General features: G+C 40.4%; 1 protein-coding gene across 5 annotated transcripts in view; it reads left to right on the top strand.

Moving 5' to 3' along the window:
• Positions 1-214: 214 nt before the first annotated feature.
• CADM2 (cell adhesion molecule 2) overlaps positions 215-20,070 on the top strand; it is a 687,808-nt gene continuing 667,952 nt past the window's right edge. For 3 of the 5 annotated variants that reach the window (XM_054811045.1, XM_054811018.1, XM_054811009.1), the window contains exon 1: positions 227-806. In XM_054811045.1, the coding sequence (XP_054667020.1) occupies positions 746-806 (61 nt within the window). In that variant the 5' untranslated portion in view covers positions 227-745. Of the gene's footprint in view, positions 807-20,070 lie in introns of all 5 variants that reach the window. The other 2 variants (XM_054811026.1, XM_054811034.1) reach the window with 2 other exon arrangements.

Raw genomic sequence — 20,070 nt, 5'->3', positions numbered from 1 at the left:
CATTGGCCGTCCGGCCGAACCCGGGGACTTTCTATTGGAGAGCCGCCGATGCCAGTCACAAACCCACCTGAGGGGGCGGCCCGGGGCCCGAGGGGCGTGTCGTGCCGATGGAGGTGTGGCCAAGTGGGCGGCAGGGGCGTGCCCACGGCACAGGGAGGGCCGGGGTGTGGCCCCGGAGGCGTGACCAGGGGCGTGGCTCCCGCCAGAAAGGGGCGGAGCGGACGCTGGGGGCGGGGCGAGGCCAGGGGAGCCTCGCAAGCGGAGATTGCCCTTGTGTCTCGAGCTGGGAAGCGGCTGGGAGCGGAGCAGCCTCCCCGCGCGCCGCGGCGCCAGCGCAGCCCCCCCCCCCCCCCCCCCGCCACCGCCTCCGCCCGGCAGCGGGACGGGACGGGACAGGAGAGCGGACGGACGGGCGGACAGACACGCCGGTAGGAACAAGGGAAGCCAGCGGGGGCACCCGGCACCGCTCCGCGGGGGAAACCTGAACCTGCCCAGCAGCGCCCGAGCCAGCCGAGAGAGCCGCTCCCCCCTCCTCGTCCTCCTCCTCCCTCCCCAATCCACCCCCGCGACCCTGGTCCTCCTCCTCCTCCTCCTCACCCCACTGGATACAGCGAGGGAGACACTGCGGCGGAGGCGGCGGCGGCGGCGGCTCCTGCGGGGGGAAGGAAGCGCCCGGAGAGCGGAGCGGCGGGAGGCTGCGGATCTGCGTGCCTGGCGCCCACCCAGCCCGAGGGGAGCCCCCAGGATGCGGCTGAAGCCCGGCGCGCTCCTGCGCTTCTACAGCCTCTGCGGGATCCTCGTACAAGGTACCGCCTCCTCCCCACCCCTGCCCCGCGCGCGGGGAGGGAGGGAGGGACCCCGGGGGGCACCGCGGCGGCCCGGGGCATCCCCGGCCCCCTGCCCGCCCCTCCCCCCCCCGCCGCTCGGCCTCCCCGACGCCCCGCTCTTGACCTGCTCCCTCCCTCGCCCCTCTACCGGCTTCCCCCCCTTCCGCCGCCCTCTCCTCCCCGGGCGCCCCCAGCCTCCCGCTCGGGTAGCGCTATCCAGTGCTAAAGCGCCGCACGGTTGTTAACCCTTCCTGCCCTTCCCCCGTCAGCCTCTTCCCGCCCTCGTTCGCCCTCCGCGCTCCCCCCACCTCCGACCCCCCTCCCCGCCGCCAGTCGCTCGCAAACCCCCGCAGCCACCCCTTCAACTCCCCGTCACCTCCCCGCTCGCCCGCCGCAAACGTGCCCCCGAAAGTGCGAGTGCAGCCGCTGCAGCGGCAGCGTGTGCGCTGCAACAACATCCCGGGGAAACGTGCGGGCTCCAGCCGTGCCTCCCCGGCGGGGAGACGGGGGGGTGGCGGTGGGGGTTCCGTGCCTCGCTCCCGCCGCCAATGCGTGTCTGTATGTGAGGTATAAAATACATAGGTAGGGTAATCGGATGAGCCGGGGGTTCAGAAGCGGATCCCTTCACCATCCTGCTCCAGGCGGCTCATCCTGCAGCTAGTTTCCACACTGGATGTATTCCTCTCTCCCTCCTCCCCACCGCCGCCTTCTCGCCCGCCGCACCGCCGCCGCCGCTCCCCCTAATTAACGCTATCCGTCCAAGTCAAGTGTAGCGCCCGCCGCGGAGGGAAACCCGCGGCACGCTGCTATCGTGCCGGTGACCGCCGCGTCTGCCTGCGGGAGACCTTCCCCCAGACACCCCCCCCCCCCCCGCCCCGCTTTGGGGGGAGGCGAGACGGCAGCCAAGCCCGCCGCGCTGCGCTGCCGCCGAGAGTTTGCCCCTTCAGCGGTGGCGGGATGGCGGCGCAGCTCCCCCCGCCCCCCCTCACGCCCCCGCCGTCCTGCGGGGCCCGGGTGGGGTGGGGCGGGGCGGGGGGAGGCAGCGGTCGGGCGTGAGGGTCGCGGAAGGCGGCAGCGGCGGCCCCGGCACCGCGCCCCGGCGGTCCCCGGCGGGTGGAAACGGGGTCAGGGAGCCACCGAGCAGGCACTCGCTGGCGGGCGCCCAGTCCTCAGGGCGGCTGCGGGGGGACGGCGGGGCGGCTCGCCGCCCTTCCCTCGCTCGGCGTGCGGGGTGTTTCAGTTTGGGAGGGACAAGCGAAGAGACGATTAAACTAAGTGACCTTGTAAGAATTTTTTTTCTTCCCCCCCCCCTCTCTCTCGCCTCGGCCGTGCCATTTCGCGTCAAGTTTAATGTATTTCGCGTTTCCCTCGGCTGCGTCATGTGCCGGCCGATCTCCGGAGGGAGCAGCGGCTGGTAGCCCGTAGCGGGAGCAGGGGCAGCCGCCCGAGTGCCCGAAACGCACGAACCCCATCCCTCTTCCCCCCGCCCCCCCGCCGCCATCGGCCAGAAACCTCCCCGTGCCCCCGCTCCACCTCCCGAGGAAGTTACCGGTCGTGGAGGCGAGAATGAAGGGAAGGGGGAGTGCGCTTGGCAACTGCGAAGGACAGTTTCATCGGGCAGATTATTTGTATTCTTTACCAATGTTTATGAGTTGCCCTGTACGTCACTGCACAAGGAGCTGCTGTGTTGGTGCTATACAAGATTATTTATTGGGGCATGTGTGGCGGGCTGCACCTGGGGGTTGGCTCCTCTCTGCCTTTTACATTTCCCTGTGAATTGTCAATTCATTGCCCTGCGAAGGAGGGGGGTGTGTGGGGGAAACGTCTGGACTGACTTTCTGTCACCAATAAAATCGGGGCTGCTGCTGGAGGAGGAGGATTTGATCTTTCCTAAGATGCAATCAGCTGCATTCAGTGCATCGCAGTTTTGAGAGTAAACCAGTGATTAAAAACAGTGATGTCTTTCACAGCAGTTTAGGGAGTGTGCCAGGCAAAATGTAACTCTGTGAACTGCATCAGGTAAAAAACATGTTGCAAGAAAAGGGGTGTAATACAAATCTGATTGTGACTCTGTGAAAAAAACCCAGATTGGGCCTGTCCTTGCAGATGGGGAAAAGCAATGCTTAACATGTTACCCAGCTTGCCCTCCATGTGTATAAAACACTTCCCTCTTTTCACTTTCGCACACAATTATTTTTTCCAGCTGTTTCAGGAGGCACTTTTGCTGGGCACTATTATTAAAAGGAAAAGGGGAGGATATAAAGAACCTATAACCCTCAGACAGGAGTCAGAGCAAATAATTTCTACTACCCTTTTTTCCAAAGGGAAAGGAGAATAAAGAGGAAGAGTAAATATTGTCTAGGAGAAGAGTGTCCTGAATAGTGACTGTATCTAACAGACTATCAAATTCTTTTGGTCCGCCTTATAGTGCTACTTCAAAACCGATGTTTTCTCAGTTTCTGCCATTTTTTTTTTGGCACAACTAGCAGACACGGTTACCATATTAGACACATTTCTTGCTGGCAGCTTTATACCTGCATTTAAAAGTAGTTTTTCCCATTGGCTTGCTTTGCTTCCCCAAACTGGGTTGTGAAATGGCTCAATGGATTTGTTAAATTCCTCCATTTTTCTGTTTGTGGGCCACGGGATACGCAGGTTTTTCGTCAGCTCTGTACGTGAATAAGATCTTTGTTCTGAGGATTCGAAGCGCTTCTGGATTGTAACTAAGGATGGTTCCTTTTAGTGAAACTGAAGTTAATTAAGTTTAAAGACAAGGTGACAAAGAGTCGAGCTGATGTGTGTCCTGTATGGAAGCGTGCCTTTCTGGCGTGATCTGTGGAGAGACTTGCTAAAGGAATCTGTCCTGAGTATTGATGAAGCATCAGCTGAGGGAAGAGGACATAGAATAATGCTTCTCAGCTTGTGCATGGAATAGCATTAACAGCAAGCAGTCCCTTTGGAAAGGAGGCAAACAAGAAGTAAAAGAGCCCAGTGTCAACTGCTTGCTGTGAAAGGGGAGCGATGGAGGTGGAAGAGTGAGTAATAACATATTGAGCTGAGAAGCGGTTTGTCAGCTGAGATCGGGTATGGTATTAGTCTGCTCTGCCCTCTCCAGCGTTTGCTGTGAAAATAGTAGGATCGCTGGCCGCTGTTGTTCTTAGCTTGCGTGCTGTAATAATTGTGGAGTACTTAAACTATGTCCCAAGGGGTTAATGTTTAGAGTCAGCCTTACATTTTTGTTTCATTCTGATTGTTTTTTCTGCTTCATGAATTTAGCCTTCCATAGACAAAATTTAACAGTCGGAGGACAGCATATATTTGGAATAACTCAAGTACATCATCTGAGCTGTTTTTCTGTAACCTGACAAGTAAGCTCTTTGTTGTAAAGAGTTATCACGTGAGACATCAATCTTAAAAATAGTTTTGTTGGATTTGTAGTATACAGATGCGGGTTAAGATTATCCTGGAATTGTAGCTGCTGTAGCCCCCTGCTGTGTGATAATGCAAATGGCATCTAATGCCTTAATGTGCTCTGCTTCTGAGAAGACACCGGATAGTGCTGCGTGTGGTAGCAAGTGATCCACTTCCAGTTCTCTGCCGGCACCGGGCAAATCTTTTCAATATGGTTTCTTCAGACACTTCAAATGCTTGCAACCTGTCTACTAATGAAAATAATGTAGGGACACTTTAATTTGTCTGAAACTGTGATCGCTGATGCAACAAATCAGTGAAGACAGATAATTGCTTACGGGTGAGACTTTTTTTTTTTTTCTCACAAGCTCAGATCAATTACAAGTAGAATTAAAAAAAATAGCAAATATGCAAATGGCTACTTCTCAGATCATCGAAGCTAATTTAAGACAAAATTGTCATATATTACTCAATATCTTTTGTACCTAGATTCTGGTTTTAATTTTCAGTAGGATTTCTGTTAGCAAAATCTTGGCAACTCAATGCTGTATGCATGGGGATTGTCTTGACAGCTAAACGTTGTTACGCTGATACGGTGTACAGCAAGTCAAAAGCATATTGTTGTAATTCTCTAAGTTCTGTGAAGGTATGGACAATTACAGAATGGAAGACAGTAGTTTTGACACAATCTTTATTTTATTTTGACACAATCTTTATTTTACACACGAGTTGAAACATAAAATGTGTTACTCTACTTGATGGTGACTGTCTTTATATGACTTCCGTCAATCTAACCAAGGCTTGGTAGGCTTATTAGCTGCTTAGTTCTCAGGTTACTTCACAGTTTATGAATTCTTTTGCTTGATTTCTTCATGTATTTTTATTGATAGTCATCATATAGCAGTTCATGTTCAGTTTTAGAACATGAAGTAAAATTTCCATTGATGACCTCACACCACTTCCCTGAGGAATACATGAATAAGTATCACTCACTGTCATAATATTTATCTTTCTTACACTCAAAATATTTATCAAGTTTCTATCAATTCAACAGTAAACAGTTTTCTGTTTTCTTCAGTTTCTCACTGAAGAAGTAACTCAATGGAAATGTTGGTCAAGAGAAGCACCTCCATTGTAACAAATACATTTTTCTTGTCTACTTTCTTGGTAGTTCTCTTTTTATATATTTTTTTTATTTCAGAAATATTTTAAATTTACTTAATTCTTGGTTACAATTCCATTATAATGTACTATAAATGTTTTTAAGCCTTAGTTTTCTATTATAGAAGCCTTAGTTCTCATAACTAGCTTTCCCATCACTCTAGCCTGATCCTACTATTGACAAAATGTGTTGAATATGATTACCCTTAGTCTTTCCACCAAAGAATTAATCTTTTAATATTGCTATCTAAAGTTAAGATTGGATTTTGAGTTGGAGTGGTTTTGGTTTTTTTTTTTTTTTAACTTATGCATCACAAATGGCGATTAAGTATCTGATAACAACTATGGTAAAGACATGGATATCGGGTAGTTGCCAAGAGAACAGCAGTATAACCAGAGTGTGGTTGACTGTGTTAGAATGATGATTCCCTCTTCATCTAATATTTAAAAAGTAGAAATAGAAGTTGCTTTCATTGTCCTCTTAATGCCTTCTCCAAGAGAAAGAAGAAATTCTTCAATTTTGTTTTAAAACACGAATCTGACGACGGGCTAATTCTGTTAGACACTCTCAAAACAATGGAGGGTCTTCTCTAGAGAGAATGCCACTGACGTCCTTTTTGAAATACACATTCCAAAACAAATGTGGAATGGTAAAACTATTAGACATAGTTTAGTAGGTGTCTCCTCTGGGATTGCATCAATATTAAGTATGATCTTAATGAGCATATCCCTTCTTCCCAAGGAGATTTTGAGGTGTGTTTGAAAGGAACAAAGGAAAATACCAAATTCCAGTGCCAAGGAGTAACTTGTAAAATCATGATTTCTCTTGGGAATCTGTCCTTGAACAACTTATGTTTCTACATAATGAAAACATTTTGAAAGGGATTGAGTATTTTGAAAAAATAATGTGGGTATATTTACAAGGGTTCTTAAAGTCGTGGGGTTTTGTTTGTGGTATTTTGTGTGTGATGGCTTGTTATTTATTTTATTTTTTTTTTCTATGAGGGTATCTCTTCCCTTCATTTTATGAATGAAAATGAAAGACAAAGTCTGAATGTTTACAATTTCTCCTGTGTTCATGCATTATAAGCTCAGGATGGGGGCTTTAAATGTCAATACATAGGACACTACCATAATAGGATTTTAAGGGGAGAGAGGAAGAAGTAGAGAACGTTTATTTCAATGACAAAACAGCTAACACTGAAAGCTGTCTATTGCATTTTGTAGTGCTCTCTTTTAATACTAATGGTTTGTCTGTAGGACTTTCTAACACGGAGAGCTTGGAACAAGCCAAAAGGATTTAGTGAAAGACGTAGGTAGTTATTTTTTTGTTGTAGATGGACTGGAAGACTCCCTGTTTCTTCCTTTAACAACATCTACCTATCTATTGTCCTATCTCCTTGCCCTAACATCTGTAAGCGTGAAAAATAAAATCATACTTGCATCCTTTGCCATCCTTTTGTTTGCAAACAAAAGCCTTATTCAGGAGTGGTTTTGCTGTCTGACAAGTTCGGGATTTTTGAGGGAAAGACCATTTCTTCCTAACCATGAATTGAGTTGTATTTACTGCTTTCTAGCTTAATCAAATGTCTCTGGGAGAGTGTATGCTTTTATGTTTTAAGTAGCAATGAATCACTGTTAGTATAGATTTACATTACTATAAGTTCATAAATTTAACTTTTTTTCTATTTTGTAATACTCAATTTAGGATTCTCCTTTTTTCTTACATAGCCGTTAAAGAATATTAACTGTCCATAAGCAGCTGCTCTTCAGTTGTGGGAAAATAATTAGTGTATAGTCTGCGTTTCTCAGTATGAATCCCTAAAGCTCTCTCAAAGCTGAAGGTTTCTCTCTGTGTGTATACATACATACATATATAAAGTTTTGTTCACATAGAGATATATTACTGAACTCCTCTCCAGCTTGTTCTTTGTTCTGTGAATGGACTTGGCAAGGTTTAGGTAATTTGTAAAACAGTGTGTATGTATAGTGGTTGTTTGCATAGCTTTGATATTCCCTCTGTCATCACCTTTCTCTAAACAGTTTGTTGACTACCTGTCTTTTTCTTTGTTGAATGGGAAGGATAGTACGAGAGAGACTGTTTTCTTATGTTAGAGGTGAAATATTCTGGTTATGTTTTAAACTACTTATATACCACAATGTTAGTCAAACGATTCTAATCACGGTAATTCAATTGCCAAATCTTAGCTAAGGTAACCTGAGTATGCTATTACATGCAGAAATAATTTGTAACCACGTGTGAAAATAGTTAGGCCTTCCTGGATATCATCAATATATAACGCATTGCGTTATTGTCACTTCTGGCAGAAGCTGAACAGGCCAGCACAGCTATACTGACCCATCTGTCTTAAAAACTCTGGCTTTTCAAAGTTCAACACTGGAAACTCCACAACTGCGACTGACTGACAGCTCTGAAGAGAATAAGGCCAAATTACTTCACAGCAGCAGTTGTAGTAGGCGCTTTGGTATTTTCCATTTGTTCCGATATTTATCCCAAACTGACCTACATCTGCTGGATTAACAGTGTAACTTGACCTGCTTTTATTCCTACTGTGCTATGAGGCAGGAAGGCTGTTCTGGTTAGTCCCTAATGACGGGAAAAGCCATACTAGTTAAAGCAGAAGCAATCAATTTTTAGAATTATGTAGCGTTTAAGGTTATTGAATTTGCTACTGAAAAATATATGTTACTTTGCAATACAAATTTGTTATGTACTGATTTTTTTTCTGTAACAAAATATCAAGCAAAAGCAATGAGATGGTACAGACAAAATCAAGCTGGAGTTTAATATTAAAAATTTCTTTTAATTAAAAGATTGTATGAAATATGCTCCAGTGTCAAGCTCATCTTATATTTATTCCTTTCAAAGGCTTTTTTTGTTTCTTATTCCCTGAGCGTTAGTATTTTTTTTTTTACATGTGAAGCTTCAATCTTGGCATGCTAGTTGGTGCTTCATTGTGATGTGTTGATGGATGTAAATTGAAGAACAGTGGAGAAGTCTCCATTGGTTTGCACAGTTTATACAGGAAAAGTAAAACTTTGTTTGATATCTGAAAACACTTATTCGCACTCCAGGTGATCAACTAAAAGAAATTTTTTATATCTTCAAAAATAAAAAAAGTCCAACTGCAGCTGTTTGCAAATTGGAAAATAAACACAATGACTAGAGGTATTAGCCACTAAACTGATTACTACTTAAGAATTAACAGTGTGTCTCAAATCCATGACAGGTCATAAAATGGTATAATATATAGGAATACACTGTAGTATTTCCTTTACATGAATTTTTTTCTTGACATCTAAAATAGTAGTAATGAAAATGAGGGAACTTCTTTTCTGTATGTTTGGAGGAACCCTTAAACTAACATTGCAATTTTTCATGAGTTTAAGTGACATGTGAAATATCTTGTTCATTAGAGTAGACATGACATTGGAGTTTCCTCTTAACTTTACCATTGTTTAACTTTTTCATTGCACTTGCATATTTCTAATAATGTTATCGATGTCTCCAGGCTTGTATAGTGTGGCCTTGTAACACTATGAAAAATAGGTGAGATTTGGACTAATACAGAGGAAGCTGTAAGTACCATCTTGTTTAATGATCACTTTGGTTAATGAAAAATGATATCTGTACAGTCTAAAGGTAATACCTTCAATTTTAAATTAAAACCAATTGTAGCAAAGTTGGCAAAACATAACATGGAGGAGCTTTTCAGGACTTAAATAGCAAGTCTGACAACTACTGGGACATTACATATTAAAAAACAGTGTGTCGCATCTTTTGCTTTGAAAACAAATTAGCAGTGAATTAGCTTTATAGGTTGTGCTTTCTCTGAAGGCTGGAGTCCTGAATCTAACGTGCTACAGTCTTGGGATGTGTCTTGACTGCTGCTTATATAAACATAATCAAGATGATGTGTATTTGAACACAAGTAATATATAAGTAAATTAAGTATGGGCTAGCACCTTGACTATTTGCCCAGCTTCTTCAGAACATTCTTCTTACTTTATTTGGAATTTTTTGCCAAGTATTTGGCATCTCTCTCTTCTTAAATATAGTTTGTCAGTTGCAAACTTCTGGTTAATGCTGCTTTTTTTTTTTTTGTGTATGTAAAATGCAAAATGTATGCTGTTCTTAGACTGAATAAGTCTCATTCACTCTTTAAGGAGTGGTCCAGAGCTCACATAATTTCAGTATTTTCCACACAAAAATAAGTTTGGGTTTTAGAATTGGATCAGACTAAAGTGAAAAAGTTTTCTGCTTCTTAAGTCATCTTTGTTTTGCAAACTTTAAATCATTATTGCTTTGCTGTATTCTGAATTGTGAATTTTGGAGGTGTTGGGGAAGGTGTGTAATCAATAAACATATGTGAATATCCCATATAAGTCTATAAGCCATTGAAACTTTTGCCTATTATAAATAAAAAACAAACGCCCCATATATTTTTAACATACAAGATTAATGTAATTTCAAAATAGCTTGGAAATTAAGATTGTTTTAAGTGAATAGGCTTTTATACATTTTGTGTAAGCAGTACTTGGGGGGGAGGGTGTCTTTTAAAGTAATGCAATTGCAGAATTTCACAAGCTATCTTTGGATTTTTAGAAAAAGAATTAATCAGATCTTGTGCAGATTTGCTTTTGTCTGTTAGAAAAGCAAGTGATACTTCTGTTCTACGAACCTACAATTTTTTCCTAATCTGATGCAAAATGGAGTAACAGGAAATCTGGATAAAGAAGGCAGTTGAACATGTTCTATAAGGGGTGTTCATAATTTACTGTGACATCTGTATTGCAGGATTTGGAAGTGCAGATGCATTTAATGTTCATTAGATTATGCTTATTGGAAACTGAAATACAGTGTAAATCTCAACAGGAAAACAGATTCAGCAGTCTATATCATTGGACTACTGAAATCTGTTTTCCTGTTGGGATTTACAATAAAAATTTGCTGTTTAATGAATTGTTAATATCATAGGCTTTTTTTTTTTTTTAATTGGACATTAAAAACTCCTGTTATTTGAATTTCTAGAAAGGAAATATCTTCAGAAAGAAATTCCAAAATAGGTGACTTTAGCTAGTCACAAATAAATGCGGAATAATCTCCCTGCAGGCTGTGTCTGGCTAGGGTACCTGTCAAGAAAACTAAACTTTTGTTTCTTCTGTTTGCTGCTGCAAGACGTGAAGTGGGGAAACAGCAACAGCCCCTACTCTGTATGCATGAAGGGATTTCCCTTCTTAAGATTGTGAGGATAAAGGCCTCAAATTTGGGTCCTACATATGCTGTTTACATTAATGTGTCAGCTGGGCAACAAGTGAGCGGTGCCATGCCAACACCTAAGTGGCCTTCATGGATGATACGTGGACGGGTGGATAGAGGGGGGACAGCAACGGGGCAGCTTATTTTCTCTAGGAATAAAACATCCCCTCCGGAGTTACCGCAAAAGCCTTTGGCGTGAAAGACTAAGACATATATGAAGATTATACTGGAACAAAAGACGATATGACTTCAGGTTTGCAGGATACAGCATACCTTTTCATCTTTCTCCTGCTATGACTCTCCACCTCGTTCTTTCCCCAGGGAAATGAAATGCGACACGTAAAGGTTTTAGGATAAGTGCATTCTGTGGAAGCTATAAGAGGACACCCTCCTCTGCCTTGGAGGAGAAAAATGCCTGAGATCGTTGTGAATAGGAGGTTTAGATTATTTATTTTTTTATTATTATATTTTTCTTTCCTTTCCCATACTTCTCTCTAACTTCCGCACTAACAGACATGAGATGGGGGGTCAGCGGAAGTCAGTCCCTGGCACTGGGGCCTCACTCCTGCTACGAGCACCGGTTGCAGAAGCTTTTTAGTGAGGTAGGCATAAGGCTTTAGTCTCTTTTGTCTGTTGAGAACCTGATTCATTTTTTTTTTTTTTTCCCATCAGTACAGCATGGAAGACTTCTTACAGGCATTAATAGGAAGGGTCAAATTCTGAAAAATACTGAAAATACTTCAAAAGCTACCATATGAAAAACAGAGATTTAGGTGAACTTCAGCGTATTGATGCGAGTGTGCAATATGAGATCATTTCAGTGTAGCTTCATTTCATTTTCCTTGTTGTAAGTTAGGTAAATTAATTATTTGATTGGAACGTTTTGTTCAAATGCAGCTAAAACGCTTTGTAGGTGCAGTTAACTCCCATTTTCTCTATAATGTTACAAGACATGCTATCGCAATGTAAAATGCAGTGCTATTCAGAAGAGTCACAGTATCAATGTCACTTGTGCTTTATTTCAATTAAGAGCCGTGTAGAAAATACCTAGTACGGTGTATATTAGTATAAGAAATCGGAGTTGACTGATGAATATCAATGCCAAAGCAGAAGATGTCTTCAGAAATAAAGTTCCGCTGCTATTATGTCCTGTCGATGTGAGGGAGATCTCAGAAAATCGAGCATGTCGAGAGCTGTGTGCTTATCAAATCGGAACGCAGGGAGCTAGGCTAGTAAAACTTGGTTAAGGTGTCCGCACGGTAGGAGTAGGTAGCTGCTTGGGCGCTGCTGATGCGTCATGGTAAACTTGTGGGTTGTTCAAATGCACATTTCTCATTCTCCAGCAGGGAAATTCTTGACATGAAAACTTTTCAGTCCAACTAACAACAAAAATATCTACCCCTTTCTGAAAGGTTTCTACTATTTGCAGAGTAGAAAAGTAAATATGAAACAACTTGCATGAGCTATATATAGTTTTTAAATGTGTTACTGAGGCTCTTGTGATGTCTGTGTGACGAATATATTTTTTGCATCTGGAACACATATACATACTATAAAGTGTCAGGCTACTGTAGGGGGGAATCAACACAAATACAGTGTTTTAGTTAAATTAGAGAAATAGTCCCACAAGTAATATTAGGGACAGATGAGCAATCCATTCAGTGTTTATGGTGCCTCAGAACAGTATTTGTGTTATTACAAGTCTCTAGCATTCTTGCATATGCAAGCTTTTTTTTTCTTTTTTTTTCCTCTCTTTTTTTCCCCACAGAATACACTTGTGAAGCATCTACGTCAGATGCTTTGATAACTCCTGCCAAACTTGTTAGTATTTCCTATGGAAATGTGACAGATTTCATTGCAGAATACACACGCATATGTGAATATAGATTACAAAAATAAATCAATCGATGATAATATTTGAAAACTTTTAAATAGAGAACTAGGTGGTGCTGTTCTTTCATCTTTGTAGCTTAGCTGAATTCTTAAGTATGGACTGAGAACACCAGGCTACTACTTTTCAAGAATGAATTTAGCTGTTTTAGTTGTTTGAAGAATGCTACTTTGAGAGCTAATAACTGCACAGTACAATACTTTCTATGTTATGTAGAAGAACTTTTTGCATCCAACAAATGGCTTAGTTTTATTCAGCATGGTGATGTACTTCCTTTTATTCTCAGTTTGAATGACTTCAGAGTGAATTCTAATAATTTTTTTGACTCTTTACTTGGCTGTATATTCAGGATCCTTTGGTCAGATCAGTTTAGCATGCGTGAACCTTTGAATCCTTTTCCATTGCTAATTTCTTAAACATTTTGGGACTAATTTGCTAAACGGTACAATGAGATCATCAATAATAGCTAGAAGAAATTTGTTGTAACTGTGTAGTACCAGTATATAAAGCAGAATTAATTAAGCAAGAAAACCAATTTATTAAATTTTCTTCCATTTACAAAAAATATAAAGTTTTAATCACTCTCTTGTCTCAATGCCATTAATGCTGTAATAGGAAATAGTGAATAGATTATAATGAACTGCCTGGGATCTAGATAGATTTGTTATATCAGTGTTCAATGTTGCAGCAGAATAATACATGTCTAATTAGAATCCAACTTCAGTATGTAGCACTTTGGTAGAGAATGCCTCTCATTGACCACTGCTTAAACAGGAGTATTGAAAAAACTTATGGAAGATAAAGAAATAAGGGGAAAATGTACTTCCGTACTGAAAAAGTGATGAAAATGTGCTCTAGCTAGGTCAGACTTATGAATGTGTTTGCTCTAAGTAGGTAATTAATTATTCAAAAAATGAGGTGTGGCTGTTAATAGTCATAAATGGGGGAGTGCAAAAACACTTTTTCTTGCAGTTTCTGTCCCCTATTCCTTCTAAAGCGCTGTAACATAGAGAGGAATCTGAAGCAGAAAGTTTGGTTTATACTTTTTTATTGTTCACGAGTAAGCATAAAATGCTTTTACTTGACTCAGATTAGAGATTATGTAAAATATACAAATAATACCCGTAATACTGCAAATTAATATCTACCAGGATTAAAAGCAATAATTCATTTTATGTTGATTTTTGTAAGAGTAACAACTGTAGTCGTTGTTGTTCCAGTGTTTGAAAAGTGTCAAAAGGTGTTTTGATTTATTTTTGGAAACTGGAAAGAAACTCACGACAACTCTAATTTACAAAGAAATAATTTTTAAAATCCATTTTCATTCCTGACACTCAAGTATTCTTAACACTGAAACAAACCCCACGTTTGAGTAGTATACTCTATGTGTTAATAGACTTTGTGCAAAATTTTTGGTGCGTACCATTAAAAACTATTAATAAAACCTCACTGCCATAGTTAATTCAGTGCTTAGCATTTGCTTGTTCCAGAATTGTATATCAGAGTGGTTCAATTTGCGTGGGTTTGCAGACTATTTGCTTTTAAAAGAGATGTGTTAATAGATTATGCGTTACTAACTGTAATTGGGTACAAGTGTGCAGAAGATTTCAGAATGCATGTTATACATTGAAAGTTATTGAACTAGCTACCTTAAGAAGTTTCTGCTTTCTCCCACAACTTGCAGTTTGGCTTGTGGATTAGCACATACTCACGAATATTTCAAATACTGCATTTTTTGCAGTATTTTCCTCTTTTTCGGGAAAGTGCTGGACCCCTGAATCAAGTCCTATCTGTATGTGTCCTCCTAACAAAGCATTTGGCTGGAGAGAGAGAGAGAGAATTTATTTCACGTAGTTACTACTTTTCAGTTCTTCTGATTCAAAACAAAATTGACAGTTTTCATACTGCATTCTAGATGGGTCTGGGCTGCCAATAAATAAACGAAGGATGACTTCTAAGTCTTTCTGCACCAGCCCGCTCTTTTCTAAACAGCGAAGTATGAACATGTGAAGGGGCGAGGTGTTAGTCAGAGCTACTGGTGTCTTACTGAGAGACTTTTCTAAGTTACAGATGCTAATTAAGAATCTCATTTAAGCTGATTGCACTGAAAAATGTCTTGTGGCTTCTAAAACATTCCAAAATAATTTTTAGAAAGTGGTTGTTAGTTGATCCTCAGATCTGAGGAAGATAGGGTTGTTATTATTTCAAAACCAGAGCAAATAAGCAGTAAAGCTGATTTTTTTGTCACCTCTTCTGTGTCTGGGAAACACAACGATTCCAAAAGCATCAGTAAAGCTCAGTTTTGCTGTCTCAGTACATTAAAATAATGCTAGGTTGTTGTCTTGGTGGTTTTTTTTTTTTTTGTATTACCGGTATGGGGGGAGATCTGAACTAGGTACTGAGTTTTAGGTAACCTTTCTATTTGGAATTATTGAAATTAGCACTAGGGTTTTTTTTTTTCCCCTTAGCTTACATTACAATGAATAATTTATACATAAAGTGCAAGATAACACCATATATAAGGTTACTTTTCTAAGCCAATAAGATACCACTATGTAAAGAAACCATGAAATATTTTGCGTGGTTTTTGTGAGAATATGACTTTTTTTTTTTCCTTAAACATTCTTTGATTTCCAAGGTTTCCTGTGCCTTCTATCCCACTTTCAGCTTTTATTCTCTTTTAATCTGCTCTTTCATATCTTCTTCCTGTGCTGTCTAGGTTTTTAAGGGGGTTTTTTGTTTTTCTTATGTCAGTATGCTGACATAAGACTTTATATTTTCAATGTACTAAATCAGCTCAGGAAGAGGAAATCTGAATAAACATGGAATTATCATCTGTCTTGGGCCAAAACATGAGGAACCCACTCTCTTCTGAAACTTCAACTCAGACTTTTCTTATCATAGACATAAGACAAAGTAAAGTTTTGTGGAATTTCTTTTTTTCTTTGGCTTATTTGGATTTGGGTGAGAATAATGGAGATAACACTAAACATTACTGTCTAATTTAGTAAAATTAGACAACAAGAACAACTTAACTTCCCTTGCACCTATGGAAGGGATATAGATTGAGAGAAGAGTACAGTAGAGAATTACCTTATTTTTCATAACAATATCTCTGCTTTTGCTGCAGCTGCAGCACTTAACGAACATAGAGAGAGTCTTTTGATATTTAGCGAAGACTTTCACTTTGTTTCCATAGTTTTTCAGTTGCCCCAGTTACTGTAACTGTTCACTCTCAAATATTGTTAAAGCAAAACTCTTTAGTGTAACTTCAGTATAGAGTATGACTTTGGTTTGATTCTTCAGTACAACTTTAGACAACTCATACTTCAGAGTTCAGATTAAAACTAAACAGACATGTATAGAGAATTTAAACTTACTGTTCAACTCCGGGGGAAAAAACCCTGAAAATATGTAATTTAAAGGAAATATTTCCCTATTTAGAGTAAACTGAGTACTGTCCCCTTCTTTTCCCTGATAATGGGATCACAGAACCTGTGGGTTTAACTTTTTTATCTGTGGTTCATCAATTCTAATTAAATTGAGCTCTAAGGCTATGCAGGCTTATGATAATGATACAAATGTGGTTTTTTGCAAGTTACTTCATAATGTTTGTCATCATTAATGCCTCTTGAAAACCTCTATCTGTGTATAATGTTGCAAACGAATTAAATGGAAATTATACGATAGACACAGAATTGTGTTTGTGTACATCTGTCTATATCAAAACTGAAAATAGATGAGCAATAAGATAAGGCAATTATTGTATGTTATTTGGTGAACCTAATTCAATTATTTAGTTGACTGTATGTAAATATTCCCAGTATCCAGGAAACAAGTTGTTCAGACTTTTTTTGCCAACCACCCCCCACCCCTGAAGAATTTTAAATGTGCGTAAAGTGTTGCTGGCAACGCTTAAAAATAAATAAAAGTATAAAGTCCAGCTCTTCTGCCATGAAACCAGTTATCTAAACTGAATCAAAGATGATTGTCTCTCTTCGTTTGTGGGGGACTGTATTATTTGCAATTCTGTTTAGTTTCATTGGTATCAATGGACAGATAAAATCAAGATTTTATTACTGCGACAGAATTATTTGTGTGTTGTCTATAGTTTTTTTGCAATTGCAGTTTGAATTGTAGGTATAGTCCATGTGCATGCTGTATACCTGTTTCTGAAAATTCAAAGGTGCAGCCACAGTATGTGAAGAGTCATTCAGTCACACAAAAGTGTTGGCATTTTTTTTCAATTTGCCGAGTGCATAAACTGTATATCTTAAGTAATTGCTGTACAGAAACCTCATATGTATAACAGGACCATTTTATCTATGCTTATTTGTCAGCACCTGCATCCCAGAATGGATATGTCAAATAAGTACTACTATTTTGCAGTTTGCACTTATGCATGCTGTTAAATTTTCTGATGACCCCAGCAAATGGAAACCTCTTCCTCCACGCCCCCAAAAAAAGTCTGCTGAGATTGTGCAAGTACTAAAATGTGTTCAGTTAAGTGATATAATACATAAAGCTTTTAGCCATATAAAATGTTGGCTAAATTGTGACTATTGCTCCCTTAAATGTTTTGTCTTATTGCCGGGTCTGCTGGCAAACATCTCTCACCACTTTCACTTTTGGGGCCTTCTCATTCCAAAATAACCATGAGGCAAAGTATGAAGTAAAGCAAAGTTCTTTATTCTGTGCTACTCTTGTGTTGAGCCTGTCTTAATCTACATTAAGTATATCTTTGGAGTCGTTAAAGTTCACCAGCTTATAGCATATCTATGTTATGAGGCTGAAAGTAGACATCTCCAAACAGGTCCAGGAACTAGAAACATCACGGGGCTATGGCTGAACTCATTAGTCTTGTGTAGTTCATCTTCAGTACAGTCTTTTTTTTTTTTTTTTTTTTTCCTTACTCTGGTGGTTGCAAACACAACCATTGAACTTTTTGTTAGTACATGTCCCTTCCTTCTCAGGGAAATTTTTTAGTATCAGATCATGCTATCACTGTACTAAACCAAGTCTAGACATCAGTCTTGGTTTCTATTTATAATATTTGTCATACTATGCAGTGATGTAGCAGAATGCTAAAAACGCATCTTGAAATTCAGAGTTTTGAGTGAGATGTATGACAGTGTACAAAAGTGCAGTACCCATTGTGGTCAGTAGAAATTAATGTGCAGAAGTTTGAAAAGAGTCGGGCTACTTTTCTATTATCTAAGTAAAAATATGGTGTGTAGTCAGCATTTATTGAATATGTATGTTTTAACAAACTTGCTATTTTTCATCACTTTAAAATAATAAATTAGGTGTCCACGCATGAGTTATCTATCTGATCAGAAAGAGTGGGCAAAACTAAAGAGAGCTTAAGTGCAACAGCTGAAGTGGTCTGGAAGTGAAAAGTGAAAACTTCTCCTGAAAATATGTTGTGTGTTTTTGTGGGGTTTTGTTTGTTTGTTTTGGTTTTTTTTTTTCTCTCTGTAAATTAAAGTCACTTCAAAAATATGTACTATTTGTTTTTAAATGTTGGTGTCAGTACAGCTGAATTATGGAAGAGCTGTTACCAGCTAGCTGAACAGAGGCAGACTTACGTTGTTGCAGATCATCGTGGGTCATCTGGTTAATGCTGGATGTGAAAGGCTGTACTACATCCCAGCCATTGTCCTAGTTTCATGAAACAGATGCTCTTTACTGAAGAGGCATAATTAATTTCAATGAAATGGGTGGATGTCCGCTTGCCGTTCTTTAAATGCAACCATTTTAGTTAATTTCTGTTAAATTCTTTGTTGCTGCAGGATTTCTTAGATTCCAAGATAAGCAAATGGCAACAACAGTGTCTAACATAAATATTTTCAGTACTTTTAAGTTTTTCACTTGTTTTGCAAGCATTTGAGATTAATAACCCTAAAAAAGGTACTTTGAACTGGTAACAAACGTAAGTGTTAATGTGACCTCTTTTCACATGAATAACCTAAAATTTACACCACCAGGAGGTCACTTGGAATGCCTCTAGTTTTGTGCTGAATTTGGTTTAATAATTGTTTTCTTTCTTTAAGATTTCTTTGTTAAGGAATAATTCTCCTGTAAAAGATTAGGCTATTTACTAGCAAGGTTAAAAGGTAATAAAATTAATTATATCATATTTTATTAAATATATTATGTGTTTTAAGTACATCTACTAAATTTTCAGTGGCAGATGTATAATTTTTATTATCAGCTTCCTTAGACTCAGATGAGGAGAGCTGCCAAACCAGATCTGAATGCACCTTGCTAATACTGAAGTTTAAAGACTAACCTTGTTAATCTACAGACCTGAGCGTGCACATATGCATGGAGTAAGCATCTGGGGAGAAGGATAAGATTTTTTCAAGGCTAGAAGACATCAGTGTAGTCATGTGGAAGAGGCTTCAGATTAAATCCAAGCTTGGATCCTTTTCTTTCTCCTAGATGTTACTGGTCTCAGCAGCTAGCAACAATCTATAATGAGTTGCGCTTGACATGAGCATCCCGTTTGAACACTGCTTCTCTGATCTTTGTGAGATAAGGGCATTTTTCCTCTTTAAAAGGAAAGTAAGAATGTTGACTCACCATGATTTGACCCTCAAAACTACTAGATCAGATTCTTAAGCAGGATTCAAAGAATTTGGGAAGCACTAAGACTCTCTAAGAAATGACAAATATTCTTTCTGAACACCTGTTCAAGGATCTGCTTCATTTCTGATAGTTAACTCGAGAAATCTAGAAGCACGCAAGCTGCAGTAATACAATAAAAGGACTAGAAAACTGGTTTGATACAGAATGCCAAAATTTGTGGAGGCAGCGTTCACGAGACTAGTGCTGCTATTCATTGTCTAACAAAATTCTCCTGAACTTGTTTCACGTTTCCTTTTTTCAGAAGCTTGAACTTAGGACCAGGTTTCCTCAGATGGTGTCATGTTATCTGTAATAAACAGCTGATCTTAACATAGCTGCAAAAATATCCCCACCTTCCTGGGTAGTGTAAGGAATGGTTGTGGGTTGTGTGTGGGCTCTTTGAGAAGTGTTTTGTTTGTTTTTGCAATCTGTTCATCCTTTTACCAAAGTCTTTACTATGTTGCCTTTTTAGTCAGGAAATGGTAAATTTGAAGAGTTAGTGCTTAATGTGGAAATAAGCTGCTGGCTGAGCTTGTGCAGCTTAGAACTTTAGGAACTTTAGAATACGGCAGGAGATTTATTCATTGCCAACTCTTGCACCTTCCCAACAACGCTCACCTACACCGAACATGTTGGTGTTTCTGATGGGTGCTCCTCTGTCAGCTGAGGAGACATTTGGGAGAAATACTGTGATAGACAGACAAGAAGATATGACTAAACTGAGCAGGTCTGTCCCTCTGCTGACCACTGCAAACAGTAGCAAATAATTGAAAATTTGAGGGCAGTTAATGGAAAAAAAGGAGGTGGGGAAAAAAAAAAAGAGCAGTAGAGCTGGTCGATGTTTCATAGCTTCAGTTTGGCCAACTGGC

Source organism: Grus americana, chromosome 1 (genome assembly GCF_028858705.1).
Source record: "Grus americana isolate bGruAme1 chromosome 1, bGruAme1.mat, whole genome shotgun sequence".
Classification (NCBI taxonomy): Eukaryota; Metazoa; Chordata; class Aves; order Gruiformes; family Gruidae; genus Grus; species Grus americana.
This window is presented reverse-complemented; position numbering and strand designations above follow the sequence as displayed.